The 20,035-nt window shown below is 34.8% G+C and overlaps 2 protein-coding genes across 2 annotated transcripts; both read right to left on the bottom strand.

Moving 5' to 3' along the window:
- Positions 1 to 7,732: 7,732 nt before the first annotated feature.
- Positions 7,733 to 10,141, bottom strand: LOC130642387 (uncharacterized). Its single transcript, XM_057449473.1, has one exon. It carries the CDS (start codon positions 10,139 to 10,141, stop codon positions 7,733 to 7,735), a length of 2,409 nt encoding a protein of 802 aa, XP_057305456.1.
- On the bottom strand, positions 9,844 to 14,122 carry LOC130642082 (uncharacterized). The gene is made up of 2 exons (XM_057449157.1): positions 10,167 to 14,122; positions 9,844 to 9,985 (listed from the first exon to the last, which is right to left on the bottom strand). The coding sequence occupies exon 1, from the start codon at positions 13,438 to 13,440 to the stop codon at positions 10,285 to 10,287; it is 3,156 nt and encodes a 1,051-aa protein (XP_057305140.1). The 5' UTR covers positions 13,441 to 14,122; the 3' UTR covers positions 9,844 to 9,985; positions 10,167 to 10,284.
- Between the last annotated feature and the right edge of the window lie 5,913 nt (positions 14,123 to 20,035).

Genomic DNA, 20,035 nt, shown 5'->3' with positions numbered 1-20,035 from the left:
AAAAAGCTACAAAACTAAGGTGACACAACACTGCAAACAAAAAAACAAAAATACGAACACATTAGACAACTACGAACATTCCAAAGAAAACTACGAGCATTTTAGACAAAACAAGACGTATGATATACGCAAACAACCTCGCGAATAAAGTTTACAAAAAACTGTCTATCAAATTGTGTTTTTTTTACGAAGTTAGGCACGACATATTTTGCTATTCAAATAGGCAATAATATTTGTTACGCACTACGCAATTATTTTTCAAAATTGATTCGTGAGATCTTTTTGAACGGAAAATTCCTCAAAAAGTCAATTTTCGATGGGTCAGTCTGGGGTAAACTGACTGACAGGAAGAAGAAAGACCACAAGCCCCACCTAAAATCTGCGAAATTCAGTAGAAATCATATTTCTCTATGTTGGCGTGTCATTAGCGTAGCGAAAAGAATTTCGTTCTCGTCATTATTTATATATAGTGGAGCGTCTTCGTTTTTCTCTTACGTATTGTTGTGGAAATTTTATTTTTTGCAGACTACTTTTCAGGCATTTGGGAAGACCTTATTTCTGCCTACATTCACTTTTAAAAACTTTCATGGAAACACCTTTACTTTACCAGTTAGCTGAATAAAGCTTTGGAACACTTATCTTTTTAAAAAAGAAAAAAGAAAAAAAAAGTAAAAATAGTTACCAAGATGAGATTCGAACATGCGACTGCTCTTGTATCGGTGCTCAGAGAGGCTAAAATTTCCATTCTTGTAGGACACATTTGCGTTTTAATACAAGCTCACGAGCTTGTAACTAGGAACTTATTCAACAAAAGTACGAACATTTTTATGAAATAAATCAGCTGCATGTCTAGTTAAACCTTTTTAATTTAAAAAACAACAGAACCTGTTCCAAGTTCTATAAGTAGTCAAAAATATGCGTGTTTTCTTTTGATTGGCTTTGCTTGTATCTACCTCCACCGTAAAGTTGCAAAATATTGCGAGACAAAGTGGAAATTTCTGAAGTTCGATTCAGTGACACAAGATAAATTTATCTATTAATGTCTATATAAAAAATACTCTAATTCTATCAATCTGTGCGCGAGAACAAAAATTGTTCTACAGACACAATAAATATTTATACACCAAAACGCAAATGTCCATATTGATATGTGTCTATATTGATAATACCAGTATTTGGTCAGTCAGCCAATAGACCGTCGCGTTTTTACTGCGTGCGTGTAGCAAACCAATCACGACGCCAGACTTTTTTTAAAAACAAAATCATGTCGGGAAGCGGTCGTGTTTAGTGTAAAGGTTTAAAGCGGTCTTTTTTATTTTTATAATATTTGATTTCTGCATGTTTTCACATATTAAGATAAGTATATTGTTACGTTAGCCAAGTATATACAAATCTTAAAAATACCAATTTTAGGATTGGGTTAAGAACGTAGATTTTAAAAGGTACGTCCTAAAGGCACCGTGTTAGCTAGCTAGCCTTATTTATTACTATTCCTTCAATTCAGTTCGATACAATGGCTTTTTATCCTTGCCAAGATTATTTATCTTTGAGGTTTTGGCTTTTTTTACCTACCTCAGCGTAAGTGAAAGTAGCCAAATGCAACAAAACTTTCCAATAATCTTTCTTCTGCTAAATGCAACTTTTACTGTAACATAAACTTTATTAAAAGTCTAAAATTCATTAATGGTAAAACAGTCTCGATTAACCTTTGATATTTGGGGTTTACTTTTTACCCAAACAACAGCCTAAGTTCACAAAAATTTAATCCACAAAATAAAACTGCTGAGTGGTTGTTTTAGCTGGCTGGAGTGATAACGGGATCTTTCTTGAATGTTTTGAACGTGTTTTTGAAATAGCGCACTGATGTAAGCTCTCTACACGGATGTGCAACAAGGTTTACCTGTACTAAGCGCTCATCTTGGTGTCACTCACGATTTATTTCTGAATTTTAACGAGAACTTATTCCGCAAAATAAAAAAACTAGCTAACTGGTTTTTGCTATAACGGGGTAATTCCAGGTTGTAACTTGACAATCAAAGTTGGGCAGGCATGTCACTCTAGAATAATGTAATAGTATCCATAATTATATGATTATTTGTCTTTGCGCAAAATGATGCAACAGCAGCGAGACGCACGAAATACTGTATATAAAGGACCACGGCTTACCGAATAGTATAGTTCGCAAGAAAAACATCGTTTTATGAAACACAAAAAGCGATATATAGTGCACGTAGATTTCTCCACGGGTTAACAACTAGGGTATATCACAACACGCGCCATACGTCTGTCTGAGAGCCAAAATGGTTACACTACAGCTTTCCTATGAACCCCCGTAGGGTAATTTTGTTACTCATACTTACTGGCATACAAGTATGCATGAAATATCGATGCGGGAAATTTGTACAAGAAGGGAATTTATGTTGGTTTTTCAACGACCTAATGCCTAATTTTAAGTTTAATTTTTAATATTTCTATAAAATTTATGTATATGTAATACAGGTATTTGATGGAATGGGCTATACCATATGATAAAATTTTTGTAAAAGAAGTATGTGAGGTAATCAAAATATAGGGAAAGACAAACAAACAACAAGTCTGTTGGAAATATGCAAACCAAACAGATTGAAAAGGGACGATTGGAAAGCTTTTAATAATTTTCGAGCATCACCTGCTAATGAGTGCTTCTGTATACTTTCTAAACTTGATTTGTTTCGTTGCATGTCTTAAAAGTTGGTAAGAAATTGTTCTATGAAAACACATATGGTAAATAAAAAGTAGATTAAATGTACCAGTCATCGTAATTGTCAACATTTTCGTCATCTTCATCGGGATTGTTATCATCACCGTCATCGTCGTCGTCGTCGTCATTGGTCGTGATAATCCAACAGTCAGGTTACAATGACAGCACCATCAAAACACAGTATTCCGTGAGATCGATTGCTGGAAATGTACGTAGACAAGAAAGATTCTACTTAATTGATCATACACCATTGCAGAAAAGAATAAAGACACAATGAACCATCTCGACACTCTGTCGCGGGCATGGACTAAAACTGTCAAACCAGCCATTTTTATAGCCACAAATGTTTTGAAAACATTACAATGATAATGGTGCTGTCATTGTTACAGGATTAGAGAACAATTGCACACCTTGTTGGAAATTATTCGACCCAGTTCCCTTTATACTGTGGAACTAGGAGAATTTCTAATGTCCAATCGCCTAGATATATGGGTATGTATTAGGCGATATTTACTTTTATTGTTTTTAATTTTGTGAAATTAGGCTCCTATATAAAAATCTATCGAATCTATGAACGTACTTTAATGGAGAAATTTTAAACATTTTTTTTAGCTCAACCGCAAAAATAAAGTGCCGCAAAAATATTTTATTTCTCTGATTTTTTCAATTGTTAAGATTCGTTGGTGAACCAGAAAGAATTTTTTAAAAGTTTCAGTGCACCACACCTTTTGAGCAGTTCGATACCGTTTTATACTGCAATTGAAACTTCACAACTACAAAGACTTTGCGGAATTAATGCATTATCAGAAAAGTTGATGTTTGCGAATGCATGCCTTGTCTGCTCAGGTAAACACATATCTTCTTTCACTATGGCATAGAGATTAATTAATTTTATCTCTATGACTAAGGTGACACATTCAACCAGAATAACACGTAATTTCAAAAGGTGAAACTTCTTTTTCTTTAGAAAGAGAGCTAGACGCCTTTCCAGTAGCTGATTCACTATTTTTCTCTTGGCTTTTGGCATTTTTATGTTTTGTCAAACCTCTATACCATATTCACTACACACAAATTGATCACTGTTTTCCATGGTAGATGATTCCTCAGATATAACTGTCCACCCTCAATTAAATAGAACAAACCATCAAGGCTTTTTCAACTGAAAAAATGCTCCTTACGCGCCAAAAGCCTTGCAGGGTGAGCGGTCCGTCGCAATTCTTTCAAATACGGAATTTGTAACGAAGGAAACGGCCCACGGCGCAAGACTATCTTATTTTTAAAAATTATTAGTAATGTGACTTTTTCAGCACAATTGGAGAACTAACGCAAATACTCCTTAGTTGAAGAATGGAACATTCGCCGTAGAACTTCCTGCCGAAACGGCTGGTTTATTAAAAAGAAACAAAATTTTTCTGGGTATTGTGAAATTGACCTCAAAATTTCTGCATATTTCATTATGCAAATTGTGTTATGTAAAATTTAAGATTCAAATATAATGACTTCAATAGATCAATAGTTTAAAATTTCATCAGTTCACCAATTGATTTATTATCGTTTGAATGTTTCTGTATTGATGCTTGGTGTTTGATGCTTAAAATCTGTCCATCAAGTTTTTTATATAGGTGGTTTTGATCTGAAAAAAAAAAGACTTTTTAACTAGAATACAATTTAATACATCCAATGCGTATCGAAAAATGTTAAGTGCTGTTCAGTTGAATTTGATCACAGGGTTGGGCTTCGACATTCCTTTGACTTGCTTGTGCTACTCGTAAACCCGCCTTTCTGCCCTCTTACAGCCCAAGCTATAAAAAAAGCAACAACCAACTAATCTTTTAGTGTCTGATTTCAAAATAAACACCTTTAATTACTGCCGCAGTGGCTGAATAGTTGGAAGTGACAATTAAAATTTCTTCTCTTTCACTTTTTTTTTGCTTTGTGTTTCAGGAAAGACATTGTTAAATCTCGAAATGAAATAATATTCGCAACAAAACAATTTAGCTTAGTTGGGGTTCCAACCTATGTCAGAGATGTAAGGCCCTCAAGATCAGTGAAAAATCCCATTGTGGGACAGGCACTTTAGCTATTTATCAATATCTGGTGTCTACGAGATAACAATGATTAGCTGAAACTGAAACTTTTGTATTGCTGACAATACCCGATCAACTTTATTAAACTCAATTTTGTTGCATCTAAACTATTTAAAGGAGAGGCGAACTGCTGAAAAAAAGTTTATGATGAAAAATACTCGTAGAGTTGTAAGAATTTGATGTTAGTTTTGTTTACATCTTCTTGAGTGCTAAGTTTTAAAAACAATGGAATATATTTCTTCTTATTGTGATGGTCACAGGTCAATATGGTCAAAATAAGGAATCAGGAAATAGTTAAAGATTAAAATAGCAAAAAATGTTGAACAACATGTGACGAACATAATTTTATTACTTTATACTAGCTACCGAACGTACTTAACAAATTGATATTTACTTTGTGAGTAAAGATAAAGAAAGTAAAGAGAGATATGTGAATAAAAATGAAGCCACAATATTGCGCGCTCGATTTGTTGTTATATGTTTCTCGTCTGTATATTAATTCAAATTTAGCGCCATCTCATCATAACAAACTTTATCGTTCGAAACTCGTAGTTTGTTTTGGAAAAGAGACTTGAAACATGAAAAAAATATTGTTGTTGGTCATTACAGATATTTCTTAAGATAAAAGAAGTTTAAACAAAGTGTCTAAAATGTTGTAATTCTATAGTACGTAAAATATTCTAAGTTTTCTTAAGTCAAAGACCTTATTCTTAAAGTATACTGGTGAGTACATCTAAAGTCCACTTAGTTTCACCCCATACAGCTATGAAAATTCTAAAGATATATAGATACTTAGTTGTGAAGTATAGTTATTTATTTGTTATCCAAGTAGTTAACTTAGTAGGTTTTAGGATTTAGAAATCTATAAATTTTTTTCTCTAGCTTAAAATTTATTTTCTGGCTGCCACGAAATAATTTTTTGTTTACCTCTGCTTTTTTACTTTTAATAAAGTTTGTTTACGCAACAAATGATCATGGCATAAAACCACTTATACTTCACTTACCAACTTTCCCAGTTAAACTATGGTCCAAAGTCTTCCGCAAATCTACATATATTGTACTTTATCATCCAAGATGTGGTTAACATTTCCAGAAGAGTGTTGGTAAAATAATTATTTGCTAAAAACTAACAATCAAGGAACTTCTGAAAGCAAAATGTCCCTGTGGCTGCCCTAATGGTTTGCTATTCTAAATGGCTGACCCCATAAATGGATATGCTTGTAAAACACAAACGTGTACCTCTCACCATTACTGGTTCAAGACGCACTTTATTTGTTTAAAAATTTTCTATGAAGCATCTAACAATCTTTGTTGCTTGTGCATGTTACACGTTCTGTTGTTAGGTAACAGCTAGCTTAATAAGGTTAATCTGCTTGTTTATCACTTCAATGTGTTTCTGAGTGTCATATATTGCATACATATATACATTTTTTCTTTTGTTTGCACTTTTTAAAAATTTTTCAACAAAATATCTTTTTCATAACTTAACCCTATTCGGTCCGGGGTTTTTCGAACATACTATGACCGGGGGGGGGGGATTCCGCCCCCCCTCAATAACTTTTCATAGGATTGTTCAAATTGAATCAAACTTGGCACACTTATAGTACGTCATAAAAGGAACAAAATAGCGGCACTAAATTTTTGTTTGCGTCAGCACATTTTCTGTGACGTCATCAGAAGCTTGAAAATTGTTAAAAATGCCACTATCTGCTTAAAAAATAATTACTTTTGTTCTAGAGCGAATTTTTACATTCTGTTTGAAGTTTCTTAAAGCTAAATAAAACTTTTTTAACATATCTTCCGGTTTTTACATGGATCGGATAAAAAATTGCCAAAAATTGCCCAAAAATCCGGTTTTTTTTCGATTTTCGGGTAAAATCCGACAAAACCGGGAAATCGGATTAGTCACGTGTCAAAATTATTCAAAATGATTCTTCTTGATGAAACAAAGTTGTGTTGCAAGTTTCAAATTCTAAGGATAATCCTAACAGGAGTTATTATATTTTCCACATTATAATGATTTCATAGAGATTTTAGGGGTAGTTTCGAGTAATGGCCAATATCAAAGCCTCTGAAAGGTATGGGACCTAAACATTTAGCATGCAGGTGTCTAATAGATAAATGTTGAAACTCAGTAAGTATCATAGCCATATAACAAAGCATACAGGAGTTATTTCAAAAAAACCGTCAGGGGGGGCGGAATCCGCCCCCCCGGACCGAATAGGGTTAATTTCTGTTGTTAATCCGTTTTGTGACATGCAAGTTGAAAATCATTTCAGAATTCTCAATTTTTGTTTCAAAACATGTGATGTTATGGCTAGCTACGTATGACTTATGTGGTAGGTTGTCCTTGTTTTTTTATAACCAACTTGATTTCTGTGTTTGATAGTACAGAATAAACAAAAATAAATTTGTTTGATATATGGGAGCTACATAACAGAGCAATTAAATTTAAGATTGAAGTAGTCATTAGAAAACGCATTAAGTTTGGCTAGAACTAAAATTCCAATTTTAGTATACTGTTTTCAAAAGTAAAAAACTTGTGTTGCGATGGACTCAATAAAGTTCGATAGTTTTGTTTTCTCGTATATCTTTTTATAAATCGTCTCGTATTACATTCGTATCTTCATATAACTCTTCCCTCGTTAACTTAACTCTTGCTCGAACTCGAACGCTCATATATATGCCTAGCATAATGTTCTCGAATGTTCTATTCGAGAAGTTTCCTATTTTACAATATAAACAAATAACCTATTATCTATATTATGACGTCACATACTGAGTGTGAGTTCATTGTGCCGAATACGTATAAAAAACTGTTCATATAAATGTTATTGAATTTTCTATCATTACGTCATGTTATAAGTTCGTGATATAGTTCACGACACTCCCAACACCAAAGGTTTCATTCTTGTATAGAGTGTCCTAAGATTCTATCTCTCGCTTCGTTTGCTGCTTTTCGTTTTGGTCGAGAATTCGAATTTCTTCTGCGATTATTTTCCTGTTCGTTCAGCGGTGTAGCGCCGGAATTTTCTTTTGAGTGTTCTGCAACGTTGCTGGTCTCTTCGTCGTTTGTTTCAAGCGGGTATAGATGAACGAGTGATCTTTGTAGGACGTTTTGGTTTGGAAGGATGACTTTTGCTGCTCGTTCTTGATTGTCTCTGCTTTTCAAAAGCTCCACAATTCTTCCGATTCTCCAGGTTCCTCGTGGTGTTGAATCTTTGATAAGTACGATGTCTCCAACTTTTGGTTCTCTTGATGACTGTTTCTTCGAGTGCTTCATGAATGTTTGGCTTCTTTCTCGTAAGCTGAGTAAATAGTGATTTTTCCATATGTTCCAAAATTGATCGAGATGTCTGTTACCTTTCTTCCATATCTCTAACAGTTTTTTGCCTTCAGTCAGTGGTTGATTGTTGTAGTCTGGGTCGTCATCTTCTTGTCTTTCGAATTGAGGGCATCCCGTTTTGGAATTTACAGACAGAAAATGTGCTGGTGTGATGAAAGTTTGATCGTTTAAATCGTCGCCAAGGTAGGTTAAAGGTCTTGAATTTAGTGTAGCTTCAATCTCGGTCAATATTGTCTGAAGTTGTGTACTCGTTAGTCGTAGGTTACCGATGCTTTTCTTCAGTGCCATTTTCGTTGTTCCTACAAGGCGCTCATAAAATCCTCCCATCCAAGGCGAAAGTTCTATGATAAATGACCATTCGATTCTTTCATTAGCAAGATAACTGTGAACGGTTGGGTCATTGATTGTGCTCTTCCAGGCCAAATCAATGGTTTCTTTTGCAGCTTTGAACTGAGATGCATTGTCCAAAACAATCTGGTTCGGTTTTCCTCTTCTCGCGATAAATCTCCTTAGTGCAAGTAGAAAATGTTCTGCTGACATTCCATCTACTAACTCTAGATGTAGTGCTCTAGTAGTGATGCATGTGAACAAACATACCCAGGACTTCTGTTGATCTTTTCCTTGTTTTATGTAAAGTGGTCCAAAGTAATCCAGGCCTGTGTTGATAAAGGCTTTGGATTTGTTGACTTTGCTTTTAGGCCAGGGTGCCATTGGTTTAACTCTGTAGGGTCCACCTTGATGTTTGATACAGACTAGACACTTTCTTAAGATTGATTTGACTTCAGCTCGTCCTTGTGGAATCCAAAAACGTTGTCGGATTGCAGCAAGTGTGTGTGGAGTTCCACTGTGATGGATCTGATTGTGTTGATCTTCAATCACTAACTTGGTAAAATGTTCTCCTCTTGGTAATAAAATGGGTGTCAAAGTGTCCTTTTCTAGGTCCGCATTTGCAAATCGTCCATGAACTCTTACTATATCTTCATCATCTAATGCTGGATTGAGCTGAGATTTTCTTTGTTCTTCTACAAGGTTCTTGTTCTTTGTCACATAATGTTTACTCTGTACGTACTTGATCCATTTCTTTTCGGATTCTTCTATCTCTTTTGCAATTAAGGTATTGCTAGCTGGTCGGATTCCTTTTGTGCTCTGAATGAATCTGCTCGCATATGCGGTCGCTCGTAACAGTTTCTTCAGTGATGAGTATCTCGTTTCTTCAATCATGAACGGTGATTGAAGTTGTAGTTTCATTGTTTGTTGAACAGCGCCAGCAAACTCATGCAAAACATTGGTTTTTGATGCGTCTTTCTTGGGTGCTTCGTCAAGATTCACTTCAGGTATATTCCAGTCAGGCCAAAATGTTTGATCCTTCGTTAGCCATTTTGGACCATGCCACCACAGGTTGCAACTTGATAAGGCTTCACTCGATAGACCCCTAGTTGGTAGGTCTGCTGGGTTTTCTTTTGTGTTGATGTATTTGATTGTGGTGTTCGGCAATTGTTTGATCTCTGATATTCTGTTATTGACAAAGACTGAACTTGTTTTTGTGCCCTTGATCCATGAAAGTACACACATCGAATCAGTCCACAAGATGCATTTAATTGTTTGGATCTTCAACTGCCGTTTAGCAAACGCAAGGCTTCGACATCCAATTAAAACTGAAAGTAGTTCAAGACGTGGTATAGTCAATTCTTTCTTTGGAGCAACTCTTGACTTTGCAAATACTAGGTTGACCACTGTCTTTTCGTCTTTGATTGATCGAAGGTAGATTGTTGTAGCGTAAGCTTTTCCGGATGCATCACAGAAGCAAATTAGCTCTAAATGTTCACTTCCAACGTATCTTGGTATAGCAATATCTGCAAGGTTTTTGGTTTTAGTAATAATTGCCTTCCATTCGTCTTTTAGAGAGTTATCTAACTCGTCATCCCACTTGTGTCCATGTATCCAAAGTCTTTGCAAAAATAATTTCATTTCAATCGTTGCTGGTGACAAATACCCAAGTGGGTCAAATATAGATGCAATTGTAGTCAATACTTGTCGTTTAGATGAAGCTGCCTCTAGAGCGTTGAATCGCTGTGTTGCTATGTGCAGGGTGTCTCTTCTCGATTTCCAAGTCATGCCAAGCACCTTCGTATTTTTTCCAGTATTTTATCTTCTAATGGTAGACTTTCATTAAACTCTTCACTATTTGACTTCCAATCTCGTAAATTCATGTTGGCATCGTTAAAGATTTCTTTTGCTTTGTGATAGAATAACTTTGCTTCTTCTTGATCGTCTTTTCCAGTGATAAGGTTATCGACATAGATATCATCCTTTATCTGAAGTGCTTCTGGTGTGCCATTCTGTTCCAAATGATTTTGCACGGTTCCTGCGAGTAAGAATGGACTTGAGATGATGCCAAATGGTACTCGGGTAAAGCGGTATTCTTCAAGATTTGCCTTAGTTGGTGGACGGTTGATGTCTTTTAGCCATAGGAATCTTGTAACATCGCGATCTTGAGGCTGTATACTAATTTGCAGAAATGCTTTTTCAATGTCGGCAATCAATCCAATCTTCTTGGTTCTGAACCTCATTAGTAGCCCTGCAAGATCTTCTAATATCACTGGTCCTCGATGAAGACATTCGTTTAAGGACTGGTTGCTCTTTTTCGTCTTGGCTGATGCGTCATAAACTATCCGAATCTTATCTTTCTCAGGATTTTCGACGACATGGTGAGGGATGTAGTGGACTCTTCCTTGATATTCTTTTGGGGCCCTTTCAATGACGCTCCTTTCTAATTGTTCTTTGATAGTTTTATCATACTTTTTAAGTAGTCGGGGTTTCTCACACAAACGCTTATACAAAGACTTTAATCTTCCATTACATAGTTCATAATTATCTGGTAAATTAGGTTCATCTTCCTTCCAAGGCCATGAAACTTGATATCTTCCGTTTTCCATTTTGACTGTTTCTTTGAACGCTTGTAATACGTTGCTCTCTGATTTGTCCTTGGTGTCTATACCAATAGTTTCTAAGCTCCATAATGCTTCAATATCAGGTTCAAGGTTTTCGCATTCATCTAGAGGTTTCATCTTTTGTATCTCTGCAAATGGTTGATCAGCTGTAGTATTTGTCATCACAAACATAGACACATCACTGGTGTGCTTCTCATTCTCTGAAATTCTGCCACTAAGGATCCAACCAAACAAAGAGTTGATAAGACACAAACCATTATCGACTTTCTTCCTTTCTGGTAGTACAATGTCATGATAGTGGTCATTTCCAATGAGTAAGCCAAGGGTTGACGTCTGTAGGGTCGTAGGTAGGGTGTCAGATAGCTCAAAATTACTTTCCAATTTTCTTCTTCGAGTTATGTCGATGGGGGTTCTTTCAACCGTCCCAGTTATATGTGGAACAACTCGTGCTTTGATTAGTAACGGCTTTCCATCATTCTTCTGAAGATTTAATTCTACTAAGGTTGACAAGAAGCTTTTCGGTTTCTTGCAGCCAAAAGTGTACGTAGTTACAGTTTCTTTGTCAATCTCTTTCAGCTGTAATTTCTCTGAAAGTTCCTTTGTTATGTATGTACGATTGCTACCACAGTCAAGTAAAATTCTTGTTTCCATGAATGTTGCGTTTGTAGGATTAGACGCTTGGACTAATGCCGTTTGCATGACTGTCTTCTCTCCAACGGATATCAAACCACTTTCTCTTTGTTGCAACGTTCCTTCATTACTTAACTCGACTTTCGACGGAAACTTCTGAGGACACAAACTTCGATGATGTCGCCTTGATTCTCCACAATGATAACATGATTTCATCTTTTTGCATTCCTTTGATTGGTGATTCGGGCTAAAGCAAGAAAAACAGCGCCCTTTGATTATTTCTTTTCTGGCTGATATAGTGGTGTACTTCGGACATTCGTCGCTCCAGTGGGTTTCTTCGCAGAAAATGCAGGTATTCTTTCGTCTATTGTTTCGTCTCCCATTTGATAGGAGTGAATGGCCAGTTGAGATTGATAGATCACCTCTGTAGAAATTGTTATTGTGCTTGCGATGAGGTTCTTCTTCTGAAGGTGGTTTGCTCAATTGCAATTGGTACTCTGTGTCTTCTTTCATCGCCACGTAGTTTTGAAGCTCTTTTCTAAATAGCTCCATTGTCCATTCCTTATTGTTGTCTTTTTGTTGTTGAAGTCTTTCCAGAATGGATCGTGGAAGTTTTGATTTCAAAATATATAATAATTCAGGAGTATTGACGTTAGTCCCAAGGGATTCCAACGCTCGTACGTGTTTTTCGGCTTCGTCATGAAATGCCCTAAGTGACGTTGTTTTGTAGGTTGGTGATTGAAGTGTGATAAGTTTTGAATAGTGGGCTTCGCGCATCACGTGATTTCTGCTGTAACGTTTCTCCAATAGTTTGATTGCAATATCGTAGTTTGTATTTGTAATATCAATTCCAGCAATCAGATCACTCGCTGGTCCGGAAAGATGGCATTTCAGATACTTGAATTTGTCAACATCTTGTAACCCTGGGTTATTGTGTATCGTAGATTCATATGTGTCCCAAAATTCTCTCCATTTAAGGACATCGCCATCAAATTTTCTTAGTTCTAATTTTGGCAAACGAACACCAACTTTTGTTTTAGATATTTTTTCTGTCTCGATGACACGAAGTTTCTCCTCAGTTTCGACTTTCATTTTCTCAACGTTCATTCTTTCCCTCTCAACAGATTCATCTGCTTGAATTTTTAATCTTCTTTCATCCGCATCGATCTTCATTTTTTCCAGTTGCAATTGATCTTGTCTCTCTTTCTCCTTTTCGCTCATTCCTAGTTTCAATTTCTCCAGCTCATGTATTCTTTGTTTCTCTCTTTCTCGTTCGTCGGCTTCGCGTTGCTTTTCTTTTTCTCGTTCATCGGCTTCGCGTTGCTTTTCTTTTTCTCGCTCGTCGGCTTTGCGTTGTTTTTCTCGTTCTTCAGCTTCTCGTTTTTCATCTGAAAGCCGCTTGATACAATTCAGTTTGATAAGGAGCCCTTCTCCCATCGACAACAAATCGTCAAATGTCTCATAATCACTCCAGAATTTCTCGTTTTCTTCTGAGTTATCTGTTATCGAGCTCTCCAAATTATTCAAATGTTTCTTGAAATTCTCAATTTTTACTGTCGTTTCATCTATATGTGCAACTAAGTCTATTTCGTTTTGATTACTTGCATCTTTAATGTAGGTGTTGACTTCCAGAATTTTCGTCTCAAGTTTCTTTTTTGCGATCCCAAGCTTTTGCCTTATCGTCATGGTTACGCTTCTATAGAAGAATTTTCTTCTATTCTTTAATCCGTCTCAAGAAAGAAATTTTTCTTTCTCCTAGAATGTTTATTTTAACAGATGATCTTTCTAGAGTTTTCCTTTTTTCTTCTTGACTTGTTTGATCGACCAAATAAATAATTAATTAGTTCAACTCAAATATTTCTCTCTGTGTTTCTTCTTGTAAAGGGCTTTTGAAATATGTAAACAAATCTCTCTTTTACTCAAGTGTAGACAAACCAAATCTCTTCTTCACTTGTGTAACGTGAACAAAATCACATTTCTTCTTGATTTAAATGTAGATATAAACAAAATCCGAACTTCAACCACCCTCTGCTACCAAATGTTGCGATGGACTCAATAAAGTTCGATAGTTTTGTTTTCTCGTATATCTTTTTATAAATCGTCTCGTATTACATTCGTATCTTCATATAACTCTTCCCTCGTTAACTTAACTCTTGCTCGAACTCGAACGCTCATATATATGCCTAGCATAATGTTCTCGAATGTTCTATTCGAGAAGTTTCCTATTTTACAATATAAACAAATAACCTATTATCTATATTATGACGTCACATACTGAGTGTGAGTTCATTGTGCCGAATACGTATAAAAAACTGTTCATATAAATGTTATTGAATTTTCTATCATTACGTCATGTTATAAGTTCGTGATATAGTTCACGACAACTTGAATAAAAAACGAGAATTATTTTTAGTTAGTAGAATATGTAATGTTAGGAGGATACGTGTCTTTTCTCATCAAATTTTCAAAAGACGCACAGCTGTAAAAAAAACCCTTTATTTTCATTTAAAATGTCAACAATAAAAACATCTACCAAATAACACTTCTCATAAAAATATTTATTCATTGGTCAATTTTGTGAAAAAAATTTTCACCCAATTTAATTTGATAAACGAAAAAACCGAAGCGGTTTTAACACTCACATTAAGGCAACAGATAAATAAAATTCTCGAAAATAAAAATAAATAACCATAAAAAAATCCGTATAGAGGGATACGCGAATATTACTCGATACGGCGCCCTAATTAAATTTGTTGTTACCTCCGCGGAACTTCGTTGCATTTTAAAACACTCTCAACCACGGGTGCGAGTGAACAGTTGTTATAGCTGACTACCATCTCATGTTTCAATGTTTTTGTTTGCTTTCTTATACAAAATTTTGACGCTATATTATGACGCTAGAATAGAATATCTACATCGACGTAAACCCATCGCATTACAGAACTAATCAGTCTGTACAAGGTGTTTCTTCCCCGCCGAATTCGATGTATAAGTGAAAACATGCTACTAGCCACAGTTTCTAAGTTTTTTACCATAATTAAATGTTCTTAGCACAAATCTATTAAAATGTAAACATTGGAACTCGTCTATTTACAACTCGTCTATTTACAATTTTCTGTCTTATCTGGTCTCGAATAAGTATATTTTAAACACTGGTTGATCTTCGCCCATTGGCTGCATTTTAAAGTGCATTTGTCTGTAACTTTTAAGATTTTTCACAGTCAAGATTTGACTGTGAAAAATCCATTCGAATTTGATCACAGAAGATTATCACGTTACAACAAGAAGAATTTTTGCCGCACTTTCTTCGTGTTGGACAAAATGCTTTGAGCAACTTTAGGAACTTTTCAGGAAACTTAACATAGATAGAAGGGGCTTCTAAAGAGCAAATTCCAGAAACCAACACCAAAAAGATGTGTTATCTCTTTCTATTAGTAGCTAGCCAGAAATACTTTTCACACTTTTATTAAGCTAAAGCTAGCTGGCTAATAAAAATAAAATAATTCTTACCCAATCAAATACATGACTTATACAAAAAGTATAGTTACAGGTTGTTTTACAGTGTCTAGCTTGCCAACCAGCAAGATTAATGGCAAAAATATGGCGACGGAACGTTCCGGTCAAGCGGAGAATACAATCTATTCGTGAGTATTTCAAGAGAATTAGATTATTTACAGTGTGTGTTCAGATTGGTCAAATAATTGGATCAAATCGCATTAATAGCTTCTGAGAAATTTCCTGAGGTTAATTGTTTTAGTCTAAATACCATTGATCTTGTGGCATCTAGGCCCTACACTGACACTCTATCTCTATCTCCACTCTATTTTCCCTGGACGATTTTAAAAGTATTAAACTAAAGGGGGAGGGAGGATTCACGAAGCAAATTGGTCGGTAAATTCACCGGCTTAATGTATCTGAGCAGACGCAGTAATTTCTAATTTACTTTACAGCGAAATTTTACGCACTTTGCACACATTTCTACTTCTATTTGCTGCTAAAAAGAAGTTGCTATTTTCAGCGAAATATTTCGCTGTAAACTTTTACCGACTCAAAACGTTAATCTTTAGTGTTTATTCTTAGAAAAATTCAGTATACTAAAAAAAATTCAAAATGATTGTCTTTTTTTAATACCCAAAAAAGTGTTTAGATTTAGCACTTTAAATGCGCTAGATGTTTTTTTTGTTTCCCGTGGAAATCGTAGCTATTTCGCCGCTAAATTCGCCATTCACAATTCGCTTCGTGAAAACCCCTTCAAGTAGCTAGTTGGGTCGAGCTAAATAATTATCATAAATGTATAATAAACCTACAGGTGAAAAGCATCATGCTCGAGACCCCTCCCCTTCATAACAATACAGTCAAAGAAAGCACATAATTCCTGCATAATTACTGTATGCATATCCAGTGACAGTTAGGAGAAGAATTGTAATGCAACCAGAGAGATTCAATAACTTATACATGCTACATTTACCAATTTCAATTTTTCAGACTTTTATCAACTGCAATAGGAATATTAAAAGTTATGCAACATACAGACTAACCACAAACTGATACTAGTAGGGTAAAAGCGTATGTTAAATCGATGAAATGAACTTGCGAAAAGTCGTAGCACAACAATAAGTGGTATAACCGGTAGACGACACTGATGAGCTTTACGGCCATTGCTGTTCCCTGTTTGAATTATATACACTAGTCATTAGCCTGTGGTAAAATCCACGGGTTTGTCCGTCCATTTTTTATCGCATCACGTGCGTCTCGCTACCTGCACAGCTAAGCTACCATTTTGCGTGACAGACAGACAGACGTATACGGGTATTATAATATAGATGATTATACTCAATAAGCATACGCAGTTTATAGTTTGTAGTAGCTCTATAGTTAAATTTCTATTTAATATATATTTATATTTATATATTGTTCAGTATTTATATTACATATATACATCCACATATATATTTCAACTATATTTATGTATATTTTATATGGTTTTATATGGTTTCAATATATTTTAATATATTTTGCTCTGTGAACGCATTGAGCGCTTTTCTTTGAAGAAGAGATAACACATTAAGAAGATTATATTTCAATATATATATATATATATATATATATATTTTTGGTTGGTTTTATCTTGACATATGTTTAGTATAGCTAGCTAGATGTTGTTCACTTTCCCCGGTATTTACTTATTTCAACATAAACCCTGTCATCTCAAATATATTGCATATTTTTATTAACAAGACAAAACATAAGGTAGCAAAAACATTTCATTAACTCTCCGTCATCTTATTTCACACAACATTCACCTTTGTCATCACGGATTCATTTCCTAGCAAAAAAGTCTGCTTGTGGCACAATAATTATGCGAGATATTCTAACCAATAAGGTTTCATATGGTAGATGCATCCTCTAGTGCTATGTTTGTCTCGCTGTCCCAATAAAGAAAGAGATGACGGGCACTGGGAACGAGGTTGCCAGGTTTGTCATTCTTCTTCTGATTTTTTGTTTTATTTATTATTTGGTTAAGATGTTTACTTATTCCCCAGTGGCTACGGGGTGGCATTCATAAATGAAAACAAATACCTATATAGTGATAAAAGTGAAAAAAGAACATCTGATTTACACAGCACCAGTTAAAATAGGAGCCTACATCAACCTGTTGAAGTTCTTGTAATAGACCATCCTTTTTATGCTTTTCACGTGCAGATACTGCATTGATGTTTAAAAAAGCAGAAAAAAGAAAGGTGCAGATAAAAGGTCATTGCTAACTAGTCTTATCGGCTATCAACTTTGTTTTTTACTTCTTTAAATTTTTTAATCGCCTTAATGGGTCATTGACTCCCGGAATTTTTTTATTTTAAAATTAAAATACCTTTATTTAATAAACTATTAATCCCATTTATTGCAATAACAAAGCCGGGTAATTATTAGAAAGACATAAAACACAAGAAAATCTTATTTTAATTATTATATGGCGCCTTGTATAATGCAACCTAAGCGCTGTTTTGCGAAGTTTTAATTATCGATGCTAATTACTAACAAAGAGAGATGACGCAGAAGATTGGTGAGTAAATTCTTCTTTTGTTGAGAATTAATTTTTATAAAAGCTATCTTGTGGATTTGTATGAACTCTCTTCAGCGAAATGTCGTTGAAGAGAGGTATTACACTAAAATAACTACAGTAGAGGCGTAAAAATGAGTGATTCTGCAAATCTATAAAATCGTACGCAGTAGTGATGCTCAATTCGTAAACATGCAATGGTTACATGCTTGCGCCCACAAGAGCTCTCATGTTTATTGTCTGCTATCTCTTTTAATATTGAAACATTGTTTTCATGTGGATCCTTTGCTGTGTGTATACCTAATGTATACATTAGGAATACACCGGCAATACCTACCATCACATGACATGGCTGGAACCGTAGCTGTGGTGCAGGCACTTGCTAAACATGCCCGCGGTGGTCTGAACCAGGGAGGTGGTGATTACAAAGCGAACTCCATAACGACAACGCCGCGCATTATTCGTTTAGTTTCTGTGTTTTCTAATGACACCTCTTTCTTTCTTACTATTGGTTGTTATAGCTGTGTTACTGCTGACAATTATGCAAATTCTTATTCCAATTATTTTCTTTGTCCTTCATTGATCACATCACCTTCCTGCTTTGCCTTTATATTGTTACCTTTCTCGAATGGTCTTTGCAAAAGCAACGCACATGTGTAGAATGTTATAGATTTGTAGTTATTCTCAGGTTTTCAATAAGGTGTTGAAGAAAATTAATAAATTATTATTACTGCGGGGTTAAACACTATTGGACACATTAAAGGTACAATATTAAAAGAGACAAAGTTGAAATTCTTGTTTTAACTTTAATACTTTGATCGGAAAAATGTATTGTCATTAAGAAGACTGATTGTAGCGTGAAATATTTCTTAAACCCAAGAATTCAAAAAAAAAAGAACAAGGCTCATTGTGAGTGCATGAAACTAGCTATTCTCAGTTTCAAATCCTCAAATTTTCTCCACGCGTGTCCGATTATTTTTTGACAGTAATGTGTCAATACGTCAATACGTTTCAAAACGGATGACCAAAGCGTAATCTTTTTTTTTATTCTTCTTCTGATTAAAAGGTATTAATATTTACATATTTCAAAGACAACACTTATTACAACATGAATACCAATATAGAATTGGAGACATTAAGCATGGATAACATTGATCACGAATTTCTTCACGCAACCACATCAATGTCTATTTATAACAACGGCACCCTCATGACGTTATGTTCGTGAGCGAGAACAGAATGGTACCAAACTGAAATTTCGCTTCGTTTGCATCAAATGCTTAGTGGAATATCGTCCTTTATTGATGTGATTAATCTTATTCTATAAAGTGGATTTTATAATGACGCTGTTTCAGCATTGTCATTGCTAGGTTTTCATGTGGAAAACAACAAATTTTTAATCGGATATTAACAAATCTTTATATACATTAATTGTTTATATAATTATACATTTCGAAAATAGTCAATTTTCATATTCTAGGAGTCATTTAAGATAGGTATAACCTACATAACTTGTCACGTGTCAATCACTGCTAGACATTGTTAGCTATGTATTATTTGTCCGAAATCATTTTTAAATGATTTTGAGTAAGCAGTGTCGGAAAAGAACATTCCAGTTTCAATTGGAATTGACGTGTTATTAAAATGCTATCAGATGAAATCTATTAAGATCTTTTATTTCGCTTATCTAAATATGCAAAGATAGATTGATATGCGGTAGCGTATAAATACCAGTTTACGTAATGTATTGATTTTGCGTTGAGAAAATGGACAAGCGCACTCATCCCTGTAGGTAAAAAAAAATTATCAAGAGACTAAAGAAGTAGGAATAAAATCATAATGAATTATCTGCTTACAATTGGTGAAACCTTTTTAAAAGGAGAATGTAATTACGAAATTTCAGTGCTTACAATCAATCTGTAAAAAACTTTGTTTGTAAAAAAATTGCAGGCCATTCGTACGGGCTAATTTTACAATCACAATTACAATTAGTAAAATGACGATTTAAAAAACGGATTTCACCGATATGCAAATATAAAAGTGAGTTGTTTAAAAAATAAAGCAAAAAATTAAATAAAACATTTCACTTTTTCATATTTCTCGATTATCTCAAGTTGAAAACCTTCGTGTTGCTGTGTACGTCAAAAGCAAAAAGAAAAAGAGTTTGTAAGAATATATAATATAAATTATGAAATACATAATATGAATTAAAAAAAAACAGTT

The sequence above is a fragment of the Hydractinia symbiolongicarpus genome, chromosome 4 (assembly GCF_029227915.1).
Source record: "Hydractinia symbiolongicarpus strain clone_291-10 chromosome 4, HSymV2.1, whole genome shotgun sequence".
NCBI lineage: Eukaryota > Metazoa > Cnidaria > Hydrozoa > Anthoathecata > Hydractiniidae > Hydractinia > Hydractinia symbiolongicarpus.
This window is presented reverse-complemented; position numbering and strand designations above follow the sequence as displayed.